Below are 26,385 nucleotides of genomic sequence, written 5' to 3'. Positions count from 1 at the left end.
AATAGTTCTCTTGCATTTGCATCGATGGGTGCACAGATTTCTAATAGTTTGAACCCGGGCCCATATTGTTTAAGAGTTCATGGGCAAATTTCACTGGACATCTCATTTATATCCTTCCACTGGGATGCCTCCCAAATTTGCACAACTATATGTCCTTGTAATATTTAGGGTGGTAATAAGAGACATTGTTTCCGTGTAAAAAATCTTAATTATTTGATGAAATTTTTTTAAAATCTTATAAACGGGAGCAAGGTGTATATTTGTGTCCTTGCAATAAGAAAATGTCTCATGAACCGGGATGTCTCGACTATACTGAAGCAATGGGTAGCCCTAATATCTATCATCCTTTCATAGAATGGTTTATAATAGTTTTTTTTATAAGATATAAAAATAATCGGGGAATCAGAATTTTCTTCCTTATTCAATGATGGATGAATAATAAATTTTCCTATCTTATGAGATGTGATTCAGAAATTTGTATTTATTAGATAGATTATAATTTTCCATTATTTTTTATAAAATATGTTTATAAAGTATATATTTAGCAATTTTAATTTATGTGTACAATAAAAAATCTTTTAAACTAAATTTTTATTATTTTGTATTTGTATGTTATAATCTAAAATATTCTTGCTAGATAAGTTTTATAACTTATTTTCGATTTAACTTTGCCCCACAAAACTCTCTTCAAGCAAGAATATAATTTTTAGATTATAAATTACAAATGAATAAAAATTTATTTAAAAAAATTATTTATTTGTGCAAATAAATTAAAATTACTAATATAAATTTCTGAATAACATCTTATAAGATATTAAAATTTCTGATTCCCCGTCATTATCAGTTAGTTAACCTTATATTATTGGATTAATTAAAATAACGTTCAATTAGTCCTTTTCAAATTTCATATTAATAGTACGATTGCCATTTTAGTGATAAATAATATTGTCCATGGATGGTTGGTTCTGACAGTTTCTCTTATCAATAAAGACACATAATTCGACTATTTTTATAGAGAATATATTTTATCAATCAGAAAAAACTTTTTATTGATAAATATAAAAAAGATTCTAAGAGAAAATAAGAAAGTGCGTGAGTACATTTTTTTTAGTAAGCCTCCATAATATAATTAATAATCATATATAATATAAATGTATACCGATATGATGTAGGAAGAATGATACAACATTATGTTATCGAACCATAGAAGCATGCATTTCATCCTTAAAATGCGTAAATTAATTTTTTTTACTATAAATATCTTAACGGTGAATAAATTATTGTAAATAACTGTAAGTGTATTCTTTTATAAAAAATTTCAAATTTTAGTATTATATTACTTTTTTGAGTAGAAAAAGTAATGAGTAATGGTAACGGAATAATTTCTTAAAGTAAACTATACATAACTACAATATTAATTTTAAAATTTTCAATAAAACAAAAATGTATACATAAAAATAATCATTACTCTTTAGTCTTGCAAAATGAGAGTCTGTTACCAATCTCGAAGATAAAAGCAGACAACCATTTCAAAGGAATTCTCATAACCGTTTCCTTTATGACATTAAAGTTCGTCTTCATGTATAATATATTCTAATATATCAAAAAATAAAATAACGTGTAGTTTATTAATCAATAAAGAAAAACAACAAATATTTATATAAAATTAACCTCCCCCCCCCCACAAACAAGATATATTTTTTGAAAATTATAAACTACAAAAGGTTCTCTCAATAATGGATCTTACTTTGGCTTGTTACAAAATTTGTCAAAAGGGACTTGATAAAATGGTCAATTTGGGTTATTAGATTTTTATTCTTAAAGATTTCACATGCAAAATATAACATTAGCCATTCCCCATCCATAGTCACTACTAGACCGGCAATTTTAAATAATATGAGGTGGATATTTTAGATCGCTTGGTGGAATTTAAAACCTAAAATATTGCAGTGAACTTTTTGCACATTTCATATTTTATTTTGAATTTTCATAATTTAATTAACAAGTTAATTTATTTCAACGGTGTCACTTTTAAAAATTATAACACATTGAGCAAGACACCTCGAATGTAGAATTGTGATCATGAAAATAAAAAATTAAAATTTTTAATAAATTTTATTATTATAGGCTATCTATTTTACTAAGCATAAATCTGTCATTCTAGATGGTGCATTAATAAAATTAAAAGTATGCATGGTTTATTCATTAGAGAAGATAATTATATACAAAATCTCTTATTTCTTTCCCATTTAGTAAAATATAAAAGTAAATATGATTTCTTTATTTTTGTTTATCACCAAATTCAATCAACAAACTCCCATGATATTAAGTTTCAAGCAGTGGTGTAGCTAGGAATTTTCCTTAGTTGCTCGGCCTTCGGCCGGGTTTATCTTACAAATCATAACCATATCTTCGATAATATATAATAAATATATTTTTAAATGTATCAATAATATGTTATTATAATTTATTAGATTATTCTCAATGACTTTATAATAATACTATCCAGAATAATTTCAATAGTAATATAATATCCTTCCACAAACATCAAAACCAGAAAAATATAATTTAAATAAAATCACTTTTAAGTCTTTTGAACGTATAATCTAAAAAAAATTTTTGCTCTGGGAGGGATCCAAACCCGAAAACCACCACCGTAGCTACGCCACTGGTTTCAAGTATTTCAATATCTTCGAGATTGGCCATTCGAATTTCAAATACATAATAAATATCCGATATTTGTGTCGATTCATCTAAGGTTCAAGAAAGATTCAGTCATTATTATTGTTTATAAGGACTAGAAAGTATCCATCAATATTATATATATATCTAATAAATAATTTAAATATTATTTTATAATAATTAGAGAGGAATAAGAAGAATAAAGCATAGTTTAAAGCCAACAAAAACTTTTATTAAAATTTTTATATTTTATTTATTAAAACCAGGGTTCTGTACAGAGTTGTTAAACTCTATTTTTAAAAGTAGCGCGCTACCGCTATCGTATTTGTCAAAAAAAGTAGCGCGCTTTATTTTTTAAAAGTAGCTTTAGCTACTTTTTATAAAAAAAATTTACAAATAAATTTGTTTTATTTTTTGCTTATAAAGTTATTGTATAGTAAATATATAAAAATCAACATTTATAAATTTTAAAATATAGTTAGTTTTGATTATAAAAAAATTTATGTAATAAAAATAAATATTTATGTAATTTGTTGCATTTTAATAATAAAATTATTTCAATATTATCATCCCCAAGTCTAGAGCGACGATCAGATTTACCTTACTAAATAAACTTTCGACACTAGCACTTGAGGGCAAGAGAGTATTTAATCTTATATACATATTTTTAATATAAGATAGATTATCAAAAATACTCATTTGGATATTTTTTGATTTAAAGGCGTCGAGTGGATTTTTTTTTATACTATCTTTTATTTCAAAAAAATTATTAGTGGAAGTCTTCATGGTTGTAATTGGGCCATCTTTGAAGGAGACTATTAATATCAATGACACCATCATCTATTTCCTCCTCTTCCAATACATGTTGACTATCATTCTGTATCTCATCTTCAGCATTATCTTCACCAAATATTCTATATTCTTAAATAAGACAAATTAATCCAGTTTTTAATAGAAATGTGTAGTAATATTTAAGATGGAGTGGAAAAATTTTGGTAGGTATTCTAAATTTTGAACCTCAGGAATTATGATGTAATTAAGCAAAATATTTTATCAAATGAATACATTGAATTCCGTGTACTGTATATAAATTGATGGCAATTAATTAATAAGAAATAAATATTAAAAATCTACTATTAGAATGTAAAAATGACAATTTACCTTTAGGTGTTTCTTGAGGTTATAGCTACTACTAGATTGATTTGAGGAAATATTTTTTTACATTTTAAAAAAATAAATTTGAAGCCATTTTTGGTTTTTATATTTATTTTAAAAAAATTTTCAAATCTAGGGAATGGGAAATATGTATTATAGCTATTAAGAATATTTTCTTCCCTGGTATCTTCCATTTCACTAATATCATTGTCTGAATCGTTTCAACGATTTGAATATCCATAGGCGATGACATTTTAAATTATTAACACTTGATTTAGGTTTATAATACAAATGAAAATATATTACAAATTAAAATATATTTCAATTTCAAAATTAAATAATAATTCATAAAAATTATAATTAATTATGATATTATATTTAAAAAATTTTCATGTATATACTTACCTACATTATATTTTTTAAAAGTAGCTGAAAATTAAATAATTACAAAAAAAGTAGCCGCTATTAGCTATAGCTACCAAAAAAGACGCACTATCTGGTACTGTATTTGATCGGTCAAATACGATTCTGTCAATTGACCGATATTTGAAAGGTCAAATATTGTCAAATTAAAATTGAAGTTTTTTAAGACAATATTAACTTTATTTTGTATAAAATAGTAAAATGAATCTAAAATATTAATTTAATAATATTTTTTAAATTCATTGTCATTCAAATGTTTGGCTCTCCGTGGTAGAGTTTTATTCTGATTCATATTCAATATTATCATTTTTTCTTAATTTTCCTTTTATCGAGATCTTCAATCGATTTCTGTGTTAGTAAAAATATTAACCCAAATCGACCAATCTGAAGAAGTAGAACTAAGAATTGTTAATAAAATACCCAGGGTTGTGTATTTGACCGGCCAAATATGATTTTGTCAAATGACCGATATTTGACCGGTCAAATTCAAATAAATGTTTTTAATTTTAAATATAATAGTAAAAAATGAATCTATGTAATATTAAATTATATAATTAATGGTTCGCTCTCTATGGCAGAGTTTTATCCTGATTTATTCAATATTAACAGTTACTTTAATATTTTTAATCAATCCTAGGTTATGATATACTATTACTCTAACTAATTTCCTGGTTGTCGAGATCTCCAATCGATTTATTTTCTTCGTGTGAATATTCCCTCAAACCTACCAATTATTTTCTGAAAAAGAAGTATAACTAGGAATGGTTAGTAAGATATTATACACTTTTCTTGATGTTCAAGATAGGTAAAGCCCATTCCAAAAACTTGAAATCGAAATCTGATTGTTTTATATAAGTTACTGCTTTCCATATATTTTGGCTATTAAACATACCACCGCTTATACTTCTGATTTTTAAGATATCATTTCAAATATTTTGCTTATCATCATCTTGTAAAATGCCGAATTCTTATATTATATCACATGCTTCATCAAACTCACTACTAGTAAGATGCTCCTCTAATATTGGGCGTACAATAAATAATCAGCTGTGTGAGCACATGTATGGATTGTTTTTTTTTCAAACGTATCCTTAATTTTATTTTTTCAGGTGGATCCAAATTAAGCATCAAGTTTTTATATGTTGACCAGATTTGATGGAAACATTTCCATATTATTTAATTTATTTGAAAATAAAATTATTTGATCCATATTTTTTAATAAATTTGATTTGAAAAATTGTTAAAATAACATATTTATATATTCTTATCATTTTTACAAGTTAGTATTATTTAGAAACGAATTAAAAAATATGGAAATGTTTTAAATTAAATCTGCACAACACTATTCGAACAAATATCCAACTTTTTCAACAGCTGCTTTCTGAGATTTCTTGCATATTTGTATTTGCTCCTTACATTTTATTGACGATGCATATCATGTTTGGATAATTGAACATAATGTAACATAAATTGGCATAGTAATTTTCTCAAACCATGCTTTAGCAAAAATATTATACTTATTTATATATTGAGCCAATCTTACTGAGAAAATTTCATTTAAAATAAAATTTTAATATGAAAATCTTTTATAACTAAATCGATGCTTGTTGATATAAATATATATTAAAATAAATTGTAACCATAATTATGTTGATAAATATGCTATAAATATATATATTACTTATTTAATCAATATATTTTAAAGTATTTGACCATGTCAAATACACCTTTGGTCAATTGACCGACTTGCCAACCCTGAAAATACCACTTCACTTAATGAGCATGGTCAACAAAGCTTATTCTACTAACTTGATGTCTGAATCTGATTGTTTCTTATGGAATATACTGCGTTCCACATAATTTGCTATTAGACATGCCACTTTTACTTCTGTAATTATGATATCACTTGAAATATTTTGATCAACACCTTGTTCATTAAATTCACTATTATTAAGATGCTCCACTATAGAAAAAATAAAATATTGAAAACTGCAAAAACATTACTTCAAAAATAGTTTTCAAATATTAAAAATAAAACAATATCTTAGGAAAAATTTAATAATCGATTAACTTCGTTTGTTGCCAAAGGAATGCATCCATTATTAATAGATGAGCAAAAAGAATTTGTAAAAATGATGGAATGTAAATTTAATTTTCATAGCTTTCTCATATTACTCTCTTTTATTTGTCAATTTTTTAGAACTATTATCTTGTAATGGATTACCAATACCAATTTAAAAAAATTTATCGAAGATTCAACAAAAATAAAATTGATAGATGTAGTTATAAATAAATTTCAGCTATATTTTAAACTAGACAATTTATTTTAAAATAATTAATGGATGACGGGTGGATCAAGTATTTTTGCAATTTATTTGTTAATTCATTTATAGTAAAGATTTTAAACGTTTAGAGCAATCTAATTGGTGAAAATAAATATAATCACATTATTTTAAGATTCTTATCCTATTAGTTCAATGGATAGGATGATATAGAATAATATAATCCTTAAAACACACATAATACAATTTAATTCTGGGAATTCTTGGACTAAATTTCTTTTTATGGCATTTATATTAGGGGGAAGGGATCGATAGCGAGAATGGATCGATATTCCTGACCAATTATATATTTTGCTTTGTGGAAAAGATTAATAAAAAAACGGTGGAATATCCATAATTTTCAGTTTTAAAAAATGTGCATTAAAGCTTAAACGGACATGCTCAGTCATGTAGCGTTTTAGCTAGTGAACGAATAGAATATAAAATTTTCATATTTTATAATTATTTTATATACCCATAATTTAGTTTGGTCCCCGGATTGTAAATATTGAATAATAAGGGTGGCTAACGAATTTGCTTTGGGTATCATATTTCTATTATTGTTATTATTTTGATCGATTTTTTCATTTTCCGTGGTGGCTTTAGTGGTTATGTTTTGATTATTTTGCAGGATCGGAGTTTTATCGTGTTGTCCATCATTGTAAGGTGTTTGATGTTTTTCGGCCAAAATTTCTTTGATCCTTGAGCACAAAGTCATAGATGCCTATCATAAAGTAGGGAAAGAAAAATTCACATAGATATGCTATAAAGCAAATCATAAAAGTTAAAAAAAAATTTCTCATATCATTATAAATTAATGAGGTGTTATTCATCTTTTACCTTTTTACTTAATGAAATAGATATTTTCATTATCAATCCTAAATCCTTCGATTTCTTTTTAGTAGTTACCTATATATGGTGAATTCCATGAGAAATTATTTATTAATTGACAGAGGAAAAACCATTTGGTTTTATATTCATTTCCGGGTTTAAATTTTTTTCAAATTTTTCCCCAAAGCCCCATTTTACTGATTTTTAGAAGCCCATATCTCAGCAGCTGTTAGGAGATAGAGGCCAAAGTTTTATTTTTTCCTTAGTTGTAATATATGCAAACTCTAATAATTTTAAAATGTCCTTGGCGACACTATAGGCACTTCCAAAATATACATTTTTACCAAAAATTGAAAAAAATAGATGGTGCTATGCGAAACTACGGATTATGACTGAAAAATATTATTTTTAAGGAAAATGATACGTTTATAAGAAATGTGATATTTTCCAGTTCTGCCCACTACCACCATCCATAAAAAGTTTTGCATTTTTTAGATAGTGAATAACTTATTAGCTTGATAAAATTGTATAACAGCTACATTAGAAATAATATTTTATTAGGTATATTATTTTACAAAATAAACTGTTCAAATCGAGCCATCTCTCTATGCTTATTATTCTTAACTTGTCTGTTCAGATTAATTTTATATAATCCAACCCGTCTGCATGTTTATTATTTTAACTCGTGTGTTTACCAATAACATTCAGGATTTGGAGTGGAAAAACATCTATTCTAGGTGCAGATCAATTAAAATTTTATTCTATATCACAGATGGAATATTTATGCTGATGAATTTTCCTAAAATACTTTAAATGAAGATTTAATTATGATTACATAAAGGACATATTGCCCAACTTTACCAAATTTCTTTTTTGGTTATTATGCTCAATGAACTGAATCTTCTCATTTAAAGGCCATGATAAGTGAAATATTATATTTAAGTGATGTCGATTATATTATCTAAAATCACCGGGTAACTACAGATCGTACAAATCATGTAACTAACACTTCATCAAACCATAATTTTATAGAAACTCTTCTCGAAAAGCTAAATATTTTACTATTACACTCATTTACAATAACGCTGCAAGCATGATGAAATCTGTTAAATTTAATTTTAATGAAGGAGAATATATCGTTTACGTTTGCTGTAAATTATGCTTTTTTATTCAAAGCAACCTTTTGTGATTTGTTACAAATCATTTAATAATATAAATCATTTAAGTTACGCAATAATATCTGAAACTCTCATTCATAATACAATTGCTGTTCATTTATTCCAAAAATATTTAATCCGCTACTTAACAGAAATCCAAAAAAATTCTTCTACTTTTCAGATGGAACAGCTCCACAAAATAAGAATAGCAAAAATTTAATCAATCTTTGCCACCATGAAGATGATTTCGGAATAAAAGCTCAGCGGCATTTCTGGACTACAGCTCAGGTGTGACGCGGTCGGATGTAGTCAAACGTTTGGTGGCCAGGCTAGTTTATAAAGACCTGTTTCAGAACAAATAACTTGTCCTAAAGAGTTTTTTAGAAAATATTAAAGATATAAGTCTAATTTAATAATATATATTATAATTTATTATTAAGGAATAGATTTCTCCTATATTATAGAAGGCGAATATGAGAAAGAGAAAATAATTTTAGAAGAGATTCAATAAAGAGCGTATAATACCAGAAACGTAAAAATTTCATACTTTTCATCCAATTTCTCAGGATAAAATTGAAGCTAAATTTTATTCATACTCAACAGAATCGCAAATATTAAATATAACAGTTCACTCGAATATTAATGCTAATTTAATATATGAAAAAAATGGATATATAACATGTATCAATAACAACAAAACGATGGCATATGTTGTAGAAAAAAAAATCGAAAAAGAGGTGTTGGTTAGTTTTTTGTATGTTCAAGGACCTTTAAATCCTTATGCATATCCTTCCTTGATTGACAAATTGTGGATACATAAATAATATATTTTAGATGTGGCCAGTCCTTCAATTGCTACCGAATGAACATATACATTATATAAGATGAGACAATTAAAACTATTCAACTTTTTAATTTATTTGCTTAAATATATAATTATTTATAACTAGCCGGGAAAATTAGGAGAAATAATGGAAAATTAAAAAATAACCACAAAATACACTTTAAACCTTCAATATTTTTGAATAAATTTAGGGAACTAAGGAAAATAATATAATTAAACAATAAGACAAAAATACACTGCAAACATTTCGTTTTTTTTGAATAACTTTATTATTACAAGAAGCATGTATAATAAATTACATTTAAAATTCATGGGATACTAATGAAGCATTAACATCTTCATGGGATGCACTTGAAATATCATCATTATGACTTGATATTGATAAATAGGAATCTGAGCTCTTTTGATGATATCCCGAACATGATGTATTTTTGTGATCGTTTAAATGTTGTATGTTATGCCTAATTGACATTAATTTTTCGATCTTTTCATTTATTATTCTATTTCTCGTTTTTAAATGAATTTTTCCAAATTCTGACCAGACTCTTTCTGACGAGGCACTTGAGGGAGTGGCGTCACTAGGGGAGGGCGAGCAGGGGCTCGAGCCCCCTGAAATATTTGAATAGCTCCTTGAAGTAAAAATATTTTTTTTAACGGCTCCTCAATATCCCCTAGAACTAAAATAAATTTTTTGATTTATCCCTGAACGATTTCTTTTATAATTCAATTACTAAATATATATATTTAATTTTATAATATAAAAGACTATCTAAATTTTCATTATATCAATACTATTTTAATTATTAGATTAGATTAATATATAAAAATTATATTTTCACAATGTCAGCTTGCAATCAAATTCTGTGTTAACAATAGAATATCAATATCATTCACTAAATATTAATCTAGCATAAAAGTTGAAGCATAATTGACTTTTATTATTTAAATTATTATATACAGTAATAGATGTAATAGCACAGTCTATACCTCAAACAGTCCCGTGGGATATGATATTTGCAGATGATATTGTAATACTGGCCGAATCCAAGGATGAAATGAAAGATTAGTGAGTTGGATAAATATCCTAAAAAACCATGGACTAAAAGTAAATAGAGAAAAGACGGAGTATATGGTGATAGGAGGAGATGAAACAGAGAGCATTGATATAAATAAATGGCAGATATCGGCAATTGAAAGCTGCAAGTATTTGGGCTCCATTATACAAACAAACGGCACAATAGAGAAAGATATAAAGAGTAAAATTAATCTGGGTGGTTAAAGTGGAGATCTTTATCTGGACTGCTCTTTGACAAAAGAATTCCACAGAAATTGAAGGGAAAAAATACAGTTCCATAGTGCAACCAACTATTCAATATAGTTCGGAAACATGGACAACTAAAGAATCAGACGAGAGAAGTCTACAAACTATGGAGATGAGAATGCTGAGGATGATTGCTGGGGTAAGTAGAAAGGATAAAGTGTGCAGTACAAGAATACTAAGTAGTTTAAAGGAAGTGCCAATTAAGACTAAGTTAATGGTAAATAGACTTAGGTGGTATGGGCACACAATGAGAAGGCCTATGAACTACATAGGAAATAAGGTTGAGAGTTTGGAAGTGATGGGCAAACGTAAAAGAGGAAGGCCAAAACTTCAATGGGGAAGTTAGAGCAAATATAAAGAAGTATAAATTAGATAAAAGAGATTGTATGAATAACATAAAGTGGAGAGAGATGTTGAAGGAGCTTACCACCAGTAAAGGTGAAAGCTGAAGAGAAAAAAGAAAAAAAAATATAACCCTAATTAAATAAATATAATCATTTATTAATTGAAAATTAACAAATTTAATGTTATAATTAGCCGAATAAAATATTTTCAAGGTCCAAATAAGTATACGAGATTTCTTTATAAAAAGTAAGTAGACATAGTTTATAATCCTCTATTATATATAGTTGGTTATAAAATATTAGGTAAAAGGCAATTTTTCAGATGTATTTGACAGTTTTTACTAATAAATGCGTTTGATAATAAATATAAGCAAGAATTTGCATTTAATTATTTAACGCCATCTATTTATTTAAAAATATTATTACAAATTAAACATCTTATTATTCATCCCACAATGGATGTAATAAATTTGATATCTTTTCTTCTCTTTTTTTACGCGTTTTTAGGAAAGCTACCTTTTTCTTCTTTGAAAAAGAGTTTTGAGTTAAATTTTTAATACGAATATATTTTTGATATTATTACAAACTACTATTATTTTAAGATATAATATACCAATTAGTGGTAGTGCGATAATAATGTATAAAATCTTAATTGTTTTCATCATATCACTCTGGTTCTTATTTTATAGTTACAAAATTGTGGCATCCTTGCCGTGTAAATAACTTATGGCTTCAATATATTTGCATAATTTCTTCTAAAGATTTCTAATGTTTTTGTTTTAACAATTTATATAACATAATAAATTCTGATATGAGTTAACATCGTGTGTGTCAATGACCGCCAATTAAGCAGCATCTATTATTTGCGTAGTGATGTATGTTAAGATTATTACTACAGCTGTTGAAAGCATATGATTGCATATTTTAGATAAGCAATAATGATCAAATGTGTAGTCGTTTATATATCATTAAAAATGGAAGATATTTTTATAGAAATTTAATATCTCACAATAATTCTCTCGATTACTTATCTAGCTTAAGTCAGTAACACAGCTGTATCCGATTCAACAATTATAATTTTGTTATAAATGAATTTCAAAAAAGTCAGTAGAAATTTTAATTTATCCCAGTATCCTTCTTTGTTTAATATAATACGCCTTCTTTGTGTCTATAAATAAACTTGAAATTGCTATTTCTTGCAAAACTTCCTTATTTTTCACAAGACTTTGCAATATTATAACCAAACCTTCTATATCTTGTCGGACTTGGAATTTTTAAGGAAGATTAATATCCTTTTAATATTTGCCTTTCTTTATAAGTTGCTAATAAAATATCATTAAATTTTATATATTTAATTATTTGTTTAATTTTTTTGACGATCTTTTCAATAAAACATATTTGGGATAAATCTATAAGTAGATTCAAACCATGTGCGGCATATCCAAAGCATTCAATATAATTATATTTTGGCCTAACAAGAACTATCCGGGATCATCACGGGTTTTAAAGCGATCCCTTTAAGAATTCAATTTTTTAAAGGATAAAGAACTTTAAGGTATTATCACGTTTGAACCATGATAAAGAAGAATCTTTATTTATAACGCGTTTTCTTTATTTTTTAAAAAAATGCATTGTTATTTATTTTCAATGTTATTTTTTTGGCCTTATGAAATAAGATATGTCTAATAATATAGAGTATCAATCGATAGCTTCAAAAATTCTATTGAACTAGAGATCAATCTCTTCCCCTTAATGGGCGAGTCTAGTTCTGGTTGGTGAGGTATATTTTTATCAAAACAAAATATCGATATGGATATCAAATAATAGCTAATTTTAATATCTTTTGACTGAAAGCCTTCATTCTTGGTCTTGATGGGTAGGACTTGGGCTGAGTGGTGGATGAAGGGGGGGGGGCAAAAGAATAATTTTTTTGATATGGGTATCAAATACAAGGTAATTCAAATATTTTTTATTTTTATATATAATAATCACTCAAATGGGCGGATCTAGGACCTGGAGGGGTCAGGAATATTTTTTAACATAAAATATCGATATGGGTATCAAACAAAAGGTAATTTAAATATCTTTTGACTAAAATATTCATTATTGGTCTTGATGGGTATGACTTGGTCTGGATTAAGGAGGGGGTTAAAAAATAATTTTTTCTGATAAGGGTATAAAATAAAAGATTATTAAAATATTTTTTATTGTAATAATAATTAAACTCTAAATGGGCTCTAGGTCTTGGAGGGCTAGGAAATTATTTATCAACATAAAATATTGATATGAATGACTATAAAATTGAAGCGAATTATAATATTTTTCTACTAAAATAATAGTATTCACTCTTGGTCTCTTAATGGGTGGATTAGGTCCTGAGAAGGGAGGGTTTAAAAAAAATAATTTGATATGAATATCTGATTTAAGGTAATGGAAATCTGTAAAAACTATAAAATTAAATAGTAGTAAATGGTCGGGTCTAAGAATTAGGTGGTCAGAATTTGTATAATTTCATAATATATAAATTGAATATGGTTATTAAATACTTGGGAAGTCCGTTATTTATCAATCAATATATTCTACATATTATTAAAATTAACTTTCACATAAAATTATAGATAGATCGAAATTTAATATATTAATGGTTGGGGTGGCCTACATAATATAAAATTAATTTGATTAAAATCATTCTTTTATGCGTTTATTCCTAATCTCCCTTAGTATAAATTAAGATTTCGGATATTTATAAATTTTCTGTCAAAACACAAACCACGTTAAGAATGACTTAGCCTTTTAGTCAGGCCCTCAACATATTAACAGAATTTCCACTTGGATATTTTAAGAAATAAAAAAGAATAAAGATAAAACAATTTTTTAAATCTTTTTTTCGGTTCCAATCCTGAACCCGAAATATTTAAATTGCAGTGTTCTTAATGTAGCGCGTTATTCTATAGCTTTTTTTTTAGTATCGATAACTTTAGCTAAAAAGAACGATAGCGATTGCTAGCTACTAAAAAAATAAGCAAAAATTATTATAATAATTTTATAGTTAATTCTAAAATCATAATCATTTTATTTTATTTTGAAATTTAAAAATATGCATTGTAAATATATTTTTCAAAAAAATAAAAAATTTTAAATGTCGACATTAGAGATTGATAATGAAGATAATCTTGGTAAAGATCATATCGACAAAGTAATATCCCTGTAAAATGATGACGATATGGAATTTTCTTTTCCTAAATTCACAAATTATTTTAATCTAGATTAAAATAATTAACACAAGGTATAATTTTGCTGTAAGATGTGGCTGAAGGTTTTATCATAGGGTATAGTGATTGCTCACAAAATAAAAAGGGGAAATTCCTACGAATCATTTTACAATATTGAATATTCGGAGAGAACGAACCATAAAATAGGTAAAACAATATTAAGGAAAGATAAAATAGCATCGAAAATATTTTAGCTAGACTGCCTTCGTTTATTGCATATTTAATAGATAGGAATAAGGAAGATAATGTTTACAAAAATAAAATTATCCTTTGGGGATCACGTACTGATCCCAATAAATAAAAATGATAGATAAAATCTATGCCCTAAAATTATTGAAGCCGAAATTATATGACGGAGGGCGAGAAACTATGGGTTGGAACTAATTTGGGAAAAATTGATTCCCCATTTTTAAAAACGAACGTTCATAAATTAACAAAATTTACCAATTTAACCATTCCTAATAAAACCATCTACATAATAACAGCATCAAGAAATGCATCTTCTTAAGGTAATTGTAAATCAATTTGCAATTGCCAAAAAAGTTGCAACAATAAGAGATGTTAATGTTTTAAAAATGGTATTAATTGTTCTACAAAATGTAATTTATATATTATTTGTGTAAATAATAAATAATAGTTCCACAAAATGTCATTTAAATATTATTTGTGTAAATAATAAATAATTTTCAAAATTATAAATTTCAATTATCAAAATCAAATCAAATAAAATATGGTTCATTATATGTTAAAAAAATGATTTGCTTGTATAGAAGTATAATCATTTATAACGGTAATAAGAATAATTTATAATGTCATTATTGAATCGATGGTTTCAAATATAGCCTTCCGAAATTTTAAGATTTAAAAATATTACATATAAGATTAAGTTGCGAGCAAAAAATTTTATCATTAAGGTACAATGAGTTTTTAAAGAGCATTAACTATATATGACCGCTGCTTATAATGATATTTAATATTGAAGTCTAAATATGTTGTATTTATTTGATACCCATATTGATGTTTTATGTTAATAATAATAATCATGAGATCTTAACACGCCTACTTAGCTTGATAAATATTAATATAATCAAGGCTTTTTATTTACTTTTTATTTGATGCCCATATCGATTTTAATTTTTATCCGGTTGATTAGATCTTATGATTAGCTATCGAATGATACCCTATATTAGTAATATCTTATTTCACAAAGCCAAATAAAACAACATTGAAAATTAATAAATAACAATAAAATTAAAAAGAAAATATGAAACGCGCGTAAAACGTTTTTAAAAATAAGATTTCTCTTTATCATGATTAAAACGTGATAATACAGTATTATCATTCCTTAACTTAAAACTTTTAGTTATCCCTTTAAAACTTGTGATAATCCCTTTAAAAATTATGACATATAAAAATTTAAAATATCCTATTATTGCTATTAGCAACAAAACTTTAAACATATTCCACTAAAGCGCCATCTATTTTCTTTCAAAATATATATTCTGGAAGAGACGATAGCATCGCCAAGGTTATGGCATCGTATATATATAAAGGCAAAAAAAATTTTCGAAATAACTCCCTTTATTGCTTAAACACTGGTAAAGCAACTTAGGTAAATAGGAAGTTAAAGACTGAAATTGGCGCAAATTTATTTTTGATAGACTTTTAGAAATTTTTCCATACAATATTATATGTTTTTTACTATAAATAATTTTTGAGATATAAGCATTTTAAAAGTTTTACAAATTCCAAAGTGGATCTTTTCTGCACATATGGGCCCTATATCTTGGGACCAGGTATGCTAGAGAGCTAAAATAAACGGATTCTCATTTTTATACCTATCTAAATGATTTCCAAAAATTTTTAACAATTTTAAAAGGGGTCGGCGAATAGTGATCGATTTGAAATGGAATAGTTCCAAGATAAAATAAATATTTAGAGTTTATGATTTTTCCCTAAATAAACTTTTTAAAAACGAGACTAAATCTAAGATTGTAGAAAATTATGATTTAAAAAAAAATTAAACCTCGATTTTTTATCAAGTTTTATAAAATAATAATAATGTTTTTATGATGCGTCCTTGGAAAAAATAACCCCTATTTATGAACTACATCAATCCAGTTATCTGTGAAATTTATGAATAAAATAATGTTAAGGTAATATTGGATTGACTAAAAAACGTATCAAATATAATGATAAAATTTAATATTTGCCTAATTTATTCTAATTTTGATACATTATAATTAAAAATAATTTTATGACAATGTTTAATTATTTTAATTTAAACTAATATATTATTTTTATATAAATCTAGAATTAAAATTTTTATATAAACGGATGAATTAATTTTTATTGATAACAAAATATTGAATATTGATATTTATTTAAAAAGAGCAATTTAAAATAATAATGGAGATTATTCCTTAAATAATTAAAATAATTTCAAATTAATTTCAGAATTGTCTCAAATATAAATTGGTTTTTAATAATATTTAGCAATTTCAGCTTATATGCAAAATATAATATAATAAAATAATGAATAATAAAATGTTTGTATTTAAAAATAAAAAACTAATAAAATATAAATTGCAAAAAATTGATTCAAATTACGATTAAATTAATTAGACCATGCCCTGTCTAAATAAAAAAAATGCCTAGAACCTGCTGGGCTGAAATAAAATAATTGATTTATCAGATATCTACTACAAAATTGTTGTTTCGGGGGGAGTTACAATTCATAAAATACGGTATTTTCTATAACAAGGTGCCCATTCTGACATCAACTTTCCAGTTAGTTTTTAAAACCCCTCAAGAAAAAGATAATTATATTTTGTCACAAGAGACCTTTTAATTACATTTAATATATCCAAGGATATTGCTTACTATTCCTCCAACACTTTTGAGCCATTTATACATTAAAAATAAATTATGTAAGTAAAAAATATAATATACTTTAGCATCGATAACGGTTTTTATCTCGGATATTTGATCGTCTGATGTATTTATAAATTTGGGTAATATTTCTAAATTTCGATGGTATATGTTTTCAGATTCTTTTAGGTCGGATAGATACTTGATTACGTTTTATTATCAGTAAAAAAAATATGTTTGAAAAAAATATTATTTGACATAATGTTGCTTCATTGGGTTTTAAACTACCTTTGGTCGATATTGAGTTAGGGTCAAAATATTATCTGGGTCGTTTTCAATTCCGTAAGAAATTTTTTAAAATAAACGCCTTCTTATGCTATACAATATAGTTCCAAGGGGATTAGGCAGCTATTAACTAATTATAAAAAATGAAAGAGAAAGTAACTATAAAAATATTAATTTCATTATTGTTTCTACTTCTACTATTAAAAATAATTTTACATAACCTCTTATTTTAAGTAATTAATCTTTTAAAATAAACATATGATATATTATTAACCATTGATTCGAACAGAATAGGCCTGCAATGATCTAAGCGCATCTCATTTTTGTTGACTTTTAAACCATCTATTTTACGTTTTTTATCGGGAGATTTTGACATGTTCGAAGAATTGGTGGCATTACGAACTAAATTTCCATAGCCCAAATGTATTTTAACCGCCAAACTGGTATCGGTGTTCGAGATTTCAGTGTCAAGCTTAGCGAATATGATAGGTAGGGTTATGGTGGCTTCGGTGTCGTTTGCTGAATTGTTACCGGGAGTTATAAATTTACGTTTGAAAGCGATCGAATATTGGGGGTATAGAGGTTTGTTGATACGATGTCTTATGAAATTATATAAAGATGAATAAAAATGATGTACATTCTTAAATTAGAATTATTAAATAAATATATATATATAGTATTTAATTGGAGGGAGCATTTAGAACAATAATTTTTTACTCAGATTAAAGAACTTTTATGTTGACTAAAATGTAACTTACCCTGAGTAGCCACTAGGTATAAAAAAACCCCGTTTTTATCGGGAAAAAAACAAACGTTGATTTTTTTGTTTTTTAAAAAAAATTATTTGCTACGGTATTAATATTTGGTTGAAAATTTATATGTAAAACTTTAAAATACAATTAAATTAACAAATCATGCAAATAGACAATCAAGTATTCAAGAACATTCTTTCATTAAAATAGTGTTGTTAAACAGCTCGATTTTTAAAAACTGCTAACAAATATTTTGTCCAAAAAATATTGCCTAAGCCTGGAGATTTCGCTAATAGATAATAAAATTGAGCCATTTATGAGCAATATATTCCGGCTTGCGTAATATTTTTCTGGATAAAATATCAGAGTTGTTAAAAGATACTTTTTAAATGGATCTAGATACAGATAAAACGTCTAAAATAATATATAGATACAAATTATTTAATCAAAAATCTATCTAGATACAGATACCACATTTTTATATCTAGATATAGATACCACATTTTTATATCTAGATCCTTTAACAACTCTGTAAAATATTGAGTTAGTCTCTAAAAATCACCTCAAATCGAACGGTTTTTAACAAAACATTGAAATATAAATTGATTGTATTATTTTGTGAACAAGATGGTAGGGGGTTGCTCATTAAGTTGATGTCATATAATTATCTGCTATGAGCTTAAAAGTTAAAAAGGCCATATCTTTCTAACATTGGTCTATATTAGATGTTTTCGTTACCATATGTTTTTTTTGAAACCAAAAAAAAAACGTAATTTGCAATGTAGTTTCGTGCTACTTTTTTCAGCAGCGTTAGCTCTAGCGAGCTAAATTTAAAAAAAAAATAAGCTGGCTACTAATATAGAAATAACGTGCTACTTCGTTAGTTTCAATTTTATATAATAAAAATTGTTAAAATATATTTATAATTTTACAATTAATTCTATAATCATAATATTTTTATTTTATTTTATTTTGAAATTTATATTTTAAAATATGCATTATAAATCTAATTTTAAAATGTCGACAACAGATAATGATATTGAAGAAAATTTTGGTACAGATCATGTATGCTAAATAATTCCCCTGGGAAATGATCCTAATATGAAATTTCCTTTTATAAATTCACAAAACATTTTAATCTCGATAAAAAATTAACACAGGGTACAAATTTCGTTGTAAGATGTGCTAGAAGGTTTTATCATTAAACAAGACTAGTAGCATCCACTAAAATTTTATCAATGTTTAGCCCAATTACTATACCTACCCTAGCAAGATCAAAAACTCCTCCTACTATAGATGATTTTTTTAAATTTAAAAAATACTCAAATAATATTTTTGATGATTTCTCTTTTATAAATAATATGTATATTAAATTTAATACTGCATTGCCCTCAAATGCTAGTGTTGAACGTTTGATATGGCAAAGCTTATACTTTCTGATAATCGCTCTAGACTTGGAGATGAGAGTATTTATAAATATTAATATTGAAATACAATAAAAAATAAATTATATGTATATGAAATTTTAGTCATATTTTTATACCAGTATTTTTTAGTTGTGAAAATAGACACATAATTATAGCGGCAGTGTAGAGCGCTACTTTTAAAAGTAGCGTTTAGCAACACTGGAATTTTGTCAAACGTCTAAAATTTTATTTAACAATAATTCCATGACGATATTATTCAAGCCACTGGTAAAAGGTTAGTAAATGTATTCATACTGAATTTTTTATACACTCATTTTTTAAAATAATATCAAGCAAAGCAGATGAATTAAATATTAATTTTTTTTTCTTTAAAAGAATCTAAAAATTGTAAAATTTATATTTTGGGAGGAAAACCTTAGCCAATATTAGGCCTTAAGACATACCTAATATATCGCCACCAACTCACACTAAGCCTTGGACGAAATGTGAATCAATTTAAACAAATATAAATAATATTTCACTCAGTTGCTATTTACCGGCACTTGCTGCATGCAGCATAAATGGTCAGTTAGCTGAGACCTTTGCTAATTATACAATACAAATATATTTAAAAAAAGAAAATATATTATTCGTCGAATAATTTTTTTTCTATTATTCGAGATTATTCGACTAAAATAATTTATAGTATTATATTAATAAATGTTGAAAAATAATTATATATATATATATATATATTAGATAATTAGGAATTACATGAAATCATTCTTATTTAATAAAATTTACTAGTGGAATATTGAAGAAGCATTTTATATTTTAAAAATTTTATATAACTTCATAATCCAAAACAACTTCAGAAAATTCTTTTATGGACAGGTATTTATTTTATCGAATTAATTATACATACACAATTATAATAAACTAGTAACTATCCCGTCAAGAATGACGGGCGATGCAGATATTTCTCATTTGTTTGATGATGGAGAAATCATAAATTTTACTTTTTGCCTAAATTTTTACCACTTTATTTGTAAAATATTGCTAGATGTGAGTTTTGTATTTTTAGATCGCATAGCTTTTTGACAATCTATTATTTCCTACAATTATTTGTACTCATATACATGGTACTAATAATCTATTAACTTTTTTAAAATAATGTTGGGGATAATTTATAAATTTTATGAACTGTTTTTATATTAAAACTATAAATCCAAATTTTTGTAAAAAATATTTTATAAGTAAATCTGTATAAAATTTAATATAAGTACATGTAATAGTATTTTTTAAACTTATATCAAAATTCACTAAAATATGTGTTATCATTTTGTGATAAATTTTTTAAAAGCTATTATCTCATCTACATTTGGTGATAGTATAAACTCCGAAGTAAAGTTTAAACCTTTGTATTTGATTAATTGGTTGTTGTCAGATATGTCCTATACATGATATAAATATTATATTTATTTTTCTACATTATGTATAAATATACTATATATGTATGCTTCTATTTTATCTTACTAATAAAATTGGTTTGTCTTTTATCCATAGTTAAATTTTACAAAATAAATTTTATAATCGAATCGAATATTCGACGAATCTAATCGAATAATCATTTTATTATTCGTACGAATACGAATAGTGTGCGATTTAAACGAATACGAATAATTCTATTATTCATAATGCAATTATTCGATTCGTACTTTTGTAGGTATAATTTAGACATGTTCGGATATACTATTTTATGTGTACCTAAATTAGATTTATAACTAGTGTTGTACGCGTTCGTGAACGAAGTTCGTTTTTTTGAAAAAAATGATGAATAGCGTCCCTTTTACTCGAAGAACTTTGAACGTGAACGCGTTCCTTTTTTTTGACGAACGCGTTCGTTCGTTCAATTTTAAAAACACATTTTATTTTTATTTGTATGAAAAATTTAATATTAATCCGAACTTTTTTAGAAAAAGTCAAATTTTTTAATCAGCTGCTTTTCCTTTTTCACATTTCAATTTTTTTAACACGCCGTTATTATAGTTTATTAATTTGAATATCATTTTTTATATTTTAATTTAATAGATTAGTGTAAGCATGGATATTATTATTTCATAATCATGCTGTGATTCTGAAAATTTAAAATCAATGAATTAACATTACCATGACCCAAATATGATAAATATTTTACAGTAACATCCTATATTAAGGGAACTAATTCAATACTTACCAAATCGAAAATGTGCTCAAAAAGTATTATATCGGTTTCAATATCTTCAAGTTCCAATTTAAAACGACATTTGATTTTATTAATTATTTTATTTTATATACTATAACTAAGTAAATCATTAAATTTGAAGAAAATGTACATTTGGGCTATTTGACCCTAACAATAACGATAGTTATTTAAAAATTAAAAAAATTAGTGGGCTAAAATATGGTCAACCATTAATAGACGCAGTATTAAATGGGATTAATAAAAGGAATTAAACCTATCATTATCAAATTAATTATATATATTTTTTAAGATTAGAACATATATATATGAAGATCAATATGTTCTTACTGCAATTATATACCAATATTCAAGCCTCAATGACGATGGATAAAACATCCACAGAAAGAACCTAATAAACTTATAGCGTTATTGAAAACTTAGAAATGATAATGCAAGAACTGTTAATTTCGAGATATTCTTTTTTTTGACGAGGAAGTAGAGGATGGATTGGAGGAGGCTAACTTATCTCAATTTTTTGAAGCAAAGGACAAAACAATAAATGTTATTAATAAATTCCCCGCGTTAGAAGAGTTGTTTATTATATATAATACAGCAATCGCCTCATCTGCCCCTGTAAAGCGAGTTTTTAATATAGTTAATGTCGTATTAACTGCCAAGCGTTTCTGTCTATCAGATGAAAATTTTGAAAAACAATTGTCTTAAAAATTATAAAAAAAAATTTTTATAAATAAAAATATGTTTCATTCGTTATATTATATTGCATTTATAATTATATTATAATAAACCTATATTATTTTTTTAACATGGCTAATATAATATGTTAAAAAATATAAGACATATTAAATTATATTTAAAAAAATTTATCATAAATTTTGAACGAACGTGAACGCTTTCCTTTTTTTGAAAGTGAACGCGTTCGATTTTTGCCAATGAACGGTGAACGCGTTCGATTTTTTTAAAATGTTTACAGCACTATTTATAACTACTGAGTAAGCTTTTGTCAACTCCCTTTATCACCAAAAAATACTATGTAATAATGGTTATTTTTAAATGATTACCCGTTTATATGGGTCGAGAATATATTTAAATATCCATTTTTGAGAACGACGGCTAAATATGATGAAGCAGCCTATTGATTTTATAAAAAGATGGAGGGTATATTTTAATATATCAATAAAATAAATCTAATTACAGTAGCCAGTCAGTGTGTCAGAGAATAAAATTAAATGTCTTAACCAATGTAAGTGATTAATATCAGAAATATTGTGAATATAACTATTGGATCTAGGTTCTTCTTAAAAATCAGGTTCATTATGCAAAAACAGAGATTGAAAAGTAATTATAAAAAAAATTTGATCAAAAATCTATTTTTTTAAAAAAAATTGATTTCATCTTGTATAATTTTTTGTGTATATCTACAAAATATATTTGGCATTTTTAGGTAAAATTTGATTAAAAATCTTTCTTTAAAAACGATTTTCGCTTTAATAATTTTTGAAATTTATTTTTTTCAAACTTTATAAAACATTAGAATTGTATTTTTTAGGTCACTGTGCAAAGTAGTGTTGTTAAACAACCCGATAAAAAATTAGCTTAAATAATATAATGTAAACCTCGAGATTTGGAAAATAGAGGTCCAAACCTTTCTGCCATATATGAGAAAAATCTCCAGGACTATATAAATATAATATTATTTTGACTAAAATCTTAATTGAGCTCTTTTAAAAAAATCGACCCAAATCAGGCTGTTTAACAACACTAGACAGTAACAAATGCCAATCTAAATAATTTTTTGAAAAAAACTCGATTTGGAGGAGGGTATCAAACAGTTATGTATATACAGTTAATTGGTTTTTTGTTTATAATTTAAATTGTTTAGTTCTGTTCCAATTATTTTTTGGTTTGAAAATTTTTTGATTTATTCCATCCCAAAAACTTGATAAAAATATTTTAAAACTTTAAAATAAAAACTAAATGAATTTTTTTAAAAATAGGCTAAATTTATTTTAATTATGAAATATGAATAATATAACAAATTAAATAACATAAAACAGGCCAATATATGTACTATTTATTTTTTTAAATAGTTTAAACTATGCCAATCATTAATTAAAATATATAAAATTATAAACCCCAGTAAGCTGAGAACTTATGAGACTGCCGGTCTAGCAGGCTTGGGTTTTTAAATTTTTTTTAAGGGGCTTAAATCTAAAATTATTAAATTTATATTTAGCTTATTTAAAACAGTCAATAACTTAAAGAAATATTGCCATTTTTTTCTTATAATAAATTTCAGTATTTTAAACAAAATGATTGCTTAAATACACATAAATATTGTTTATTTCTATTAAATAAAATATATTAAATTTTTGGATATGGGTTTGGGCTGGTAATGGAAATTTTTTTTACTGCTAGCCTGGGCCAGGGTTGGTTAAAAAATTAAGGCCCATGAAAGTCTCTTTGTTTATTGTGCTTAATACAAATTTATAATGGTTTAGTTCTTCACTTTTTAGATTTTATCATGATGGTTTGGAAAATTATATTGTTTATGGTTTCTTGATTCAGTTTAGTTTGACACCCTGTTATTTACAAAAGTTTTATAATTGTTAAATATTTAACTTTTAAAAATCCTAAAGAAAAAATAAATAACCATCAAAAGATATTAATATTGGAAATAATAAAAAATGATAGAAAAATATTATGTATGATAAAATATTAATATTTTTTTTAGCATGTACTTCATATTGAAATTTTTGAGGTATTAATATATCCACATATTTAATAGCCGATGAGGTAGCAAATGATGCTATTGGCAGAGCTTTATCTTTATTTAATTCTTCACTTATGTTTGCGTTCCTAATGATATAGATCCATTAAAAAATAAAATATTTATTAAAAAAATTATATTCATAAATGTTAGCAATAATGTGTTTTCCAAGTTAATTTCTCTCTATCAATTTACACAATGAATAAATTATCATTTTGATGGAAATGTATTGCAGCATGTGTAGAAATCCTACTCTTTGCTATAAACTTTTAAACTTAATATAATTTTAGTTGTATATAAATTATAAATGGCAAAGGATATGTAAATGTCTGAAATTCATAAAATAAGTACTCAAAACAACTAGAATATGAGCCATTCCACGTCAAATCGACCTAAAAACGAGATTTGTATGTTGTAAACGTTAATAAAATTTAAATTTTTAAGCGCCAGCTCGACCAGCTCCAAATATATACACCTTCAAAGTGGAAAATCGCGTAGGGGAGACCGGGGATATAATGAACCCGGGGTTATAGCGAGACGTGGCTTTATTTTCTAGAGTATTAAACTCTAAGGGATAATTTTTTTACCAAAACTATATAATTATATAATGCATATGCGGCAATAATTTTTATTTCTATCGGACAGCTTGAAGAATTTTTATAATACATTATATGATTCGTACCTGCAAAAGTAACTTTTTAAAACTTTATAATTTTTCAAAAATAAAGATTAATATACATTTTTAGCACCCAAAAATTATCTTATATAAAATCCTATTTTATAGAATATCAATTTACCAGAACAAAATTGATATTATAAACACTTCAAAATATGATCTTAATCAAAGTGGTGGCATTGGGGCTATTTTTACGAGGTTAGGTCGAACCTTTTTCTCCATTTTTTTTAAATTTTAATTTTAACATGGTTAGAAATTACACACCCAAAAATAATCAATATTAGAAACATTACAAACCTTAGTTATATCATAGTTAAGAGATATAACTTAAGATTATTTTATCCAATACAAGACAGATTAAGTATTTTATCAAAGTAGCAAATATGTGCCTTAAAATAAATTTATCAATAAATGTTATTTGTTCATAATATATTTTAATAAAGGCCAGAAAATTAGCTTATCAACTTTCATGTAAATATAATATAAAAAAAGTATCACAATCTTTAGAAAATAACAAATCTGCTGGTGAAGATTGGTTAACATATTAATTTTAATAAGGATAAATGTAGAAATTTTTTTTGATAATCTTAAAAATATTTTGGATGCTCCCAGACTAACTACAAATGAGATCTTTAATATGGACGAAACTGGTAAAATATTAATTTATATAAGGCATATAAGAAATGAATATTTATTAAAATGTCAGAATAAGGCATAAAATTAATGAATTTATATACAAATATAATCTCTATAATTAAAACCCGACTTTGTAATCTACGATTCATTAATATTTTGAATAGTAATATATCACTCAGTAGTGATTAAAATCTTGGCATTTAATTTATCATATGTTCTCCATATAAAAATCTAATTTAATTTTAATTAATATAAAATTACAATGCTATTATATGAAAATATTATTATTATAGGTTTAAAAACCGTACAGAAACCAGCTAAAGTTTTAGCCATGAAAGTCCAAAAACAAGTTGGAGCTATCAAATCAGGTGAGAGGGGAACTCTTATGACTTTAGCA

The 26,385-nt window shown here is 25.4% G+C and overlaps 1 protein-coding gene across 1 annotated transcript in view; it reads right to left on the bottom strand.

The window, feature by feature from the left end:
• Positions 1–26,385, bottom strand: part of LOC135928667 (uncharacterized) — a 34,271-nt gene that overhangs the window by 3,039 nt on the left and 4,847 nt on the right. Inside the window, exons 7-13 of the mRNA XM_065465123.1 lie at positions 24,648–24,765; positions 22,968–23,038; positions 17,781–18,105; positions 17,303–17,422; positions 7,057–7,305; positions 1,469–1,593; positions 1,160–1,223 (exon numbers count right to left, since the gene is read on the bottom strand). Coding sequence (XP_065321195.1) covers positions 1,160–1,223; positions 1,469–1,593; positions 7,057–7,305; positions 17,303–17,422; positions 17,781–18,105; positions 22,968–23,038; positions 24,648–24,765 — 1,072 coding nt within the window. The remainder of the gene's footprint in view (positions 1–1,159; positions 1,224–1,468; positions 1,594–7,056; positions 7,306–17,302; positions 17,423–17,780; positions 18,106–22,967; positions 23,039–24,647; positions 24,766–26,385) is intronic.

This window comes from Gordionus sp. m RMFG-2023, chromosome 4, assembly GCF_954871325.1.
Source record: "Gordionus sp. m RMFG-2023 chromosome 4, tfGorSpeb1-WG-v2, whole genome shotgun sequence".
NCBI lineage: Eukaryota > Metazoa > Nematomorpha > Gordioida > Chordodea > Parachordodidae > Gordionus > Gordionus sp. m RMFG-2023.
This window is presented reverse-complemented; position numbering and strand designations above follow the sequence as displayed.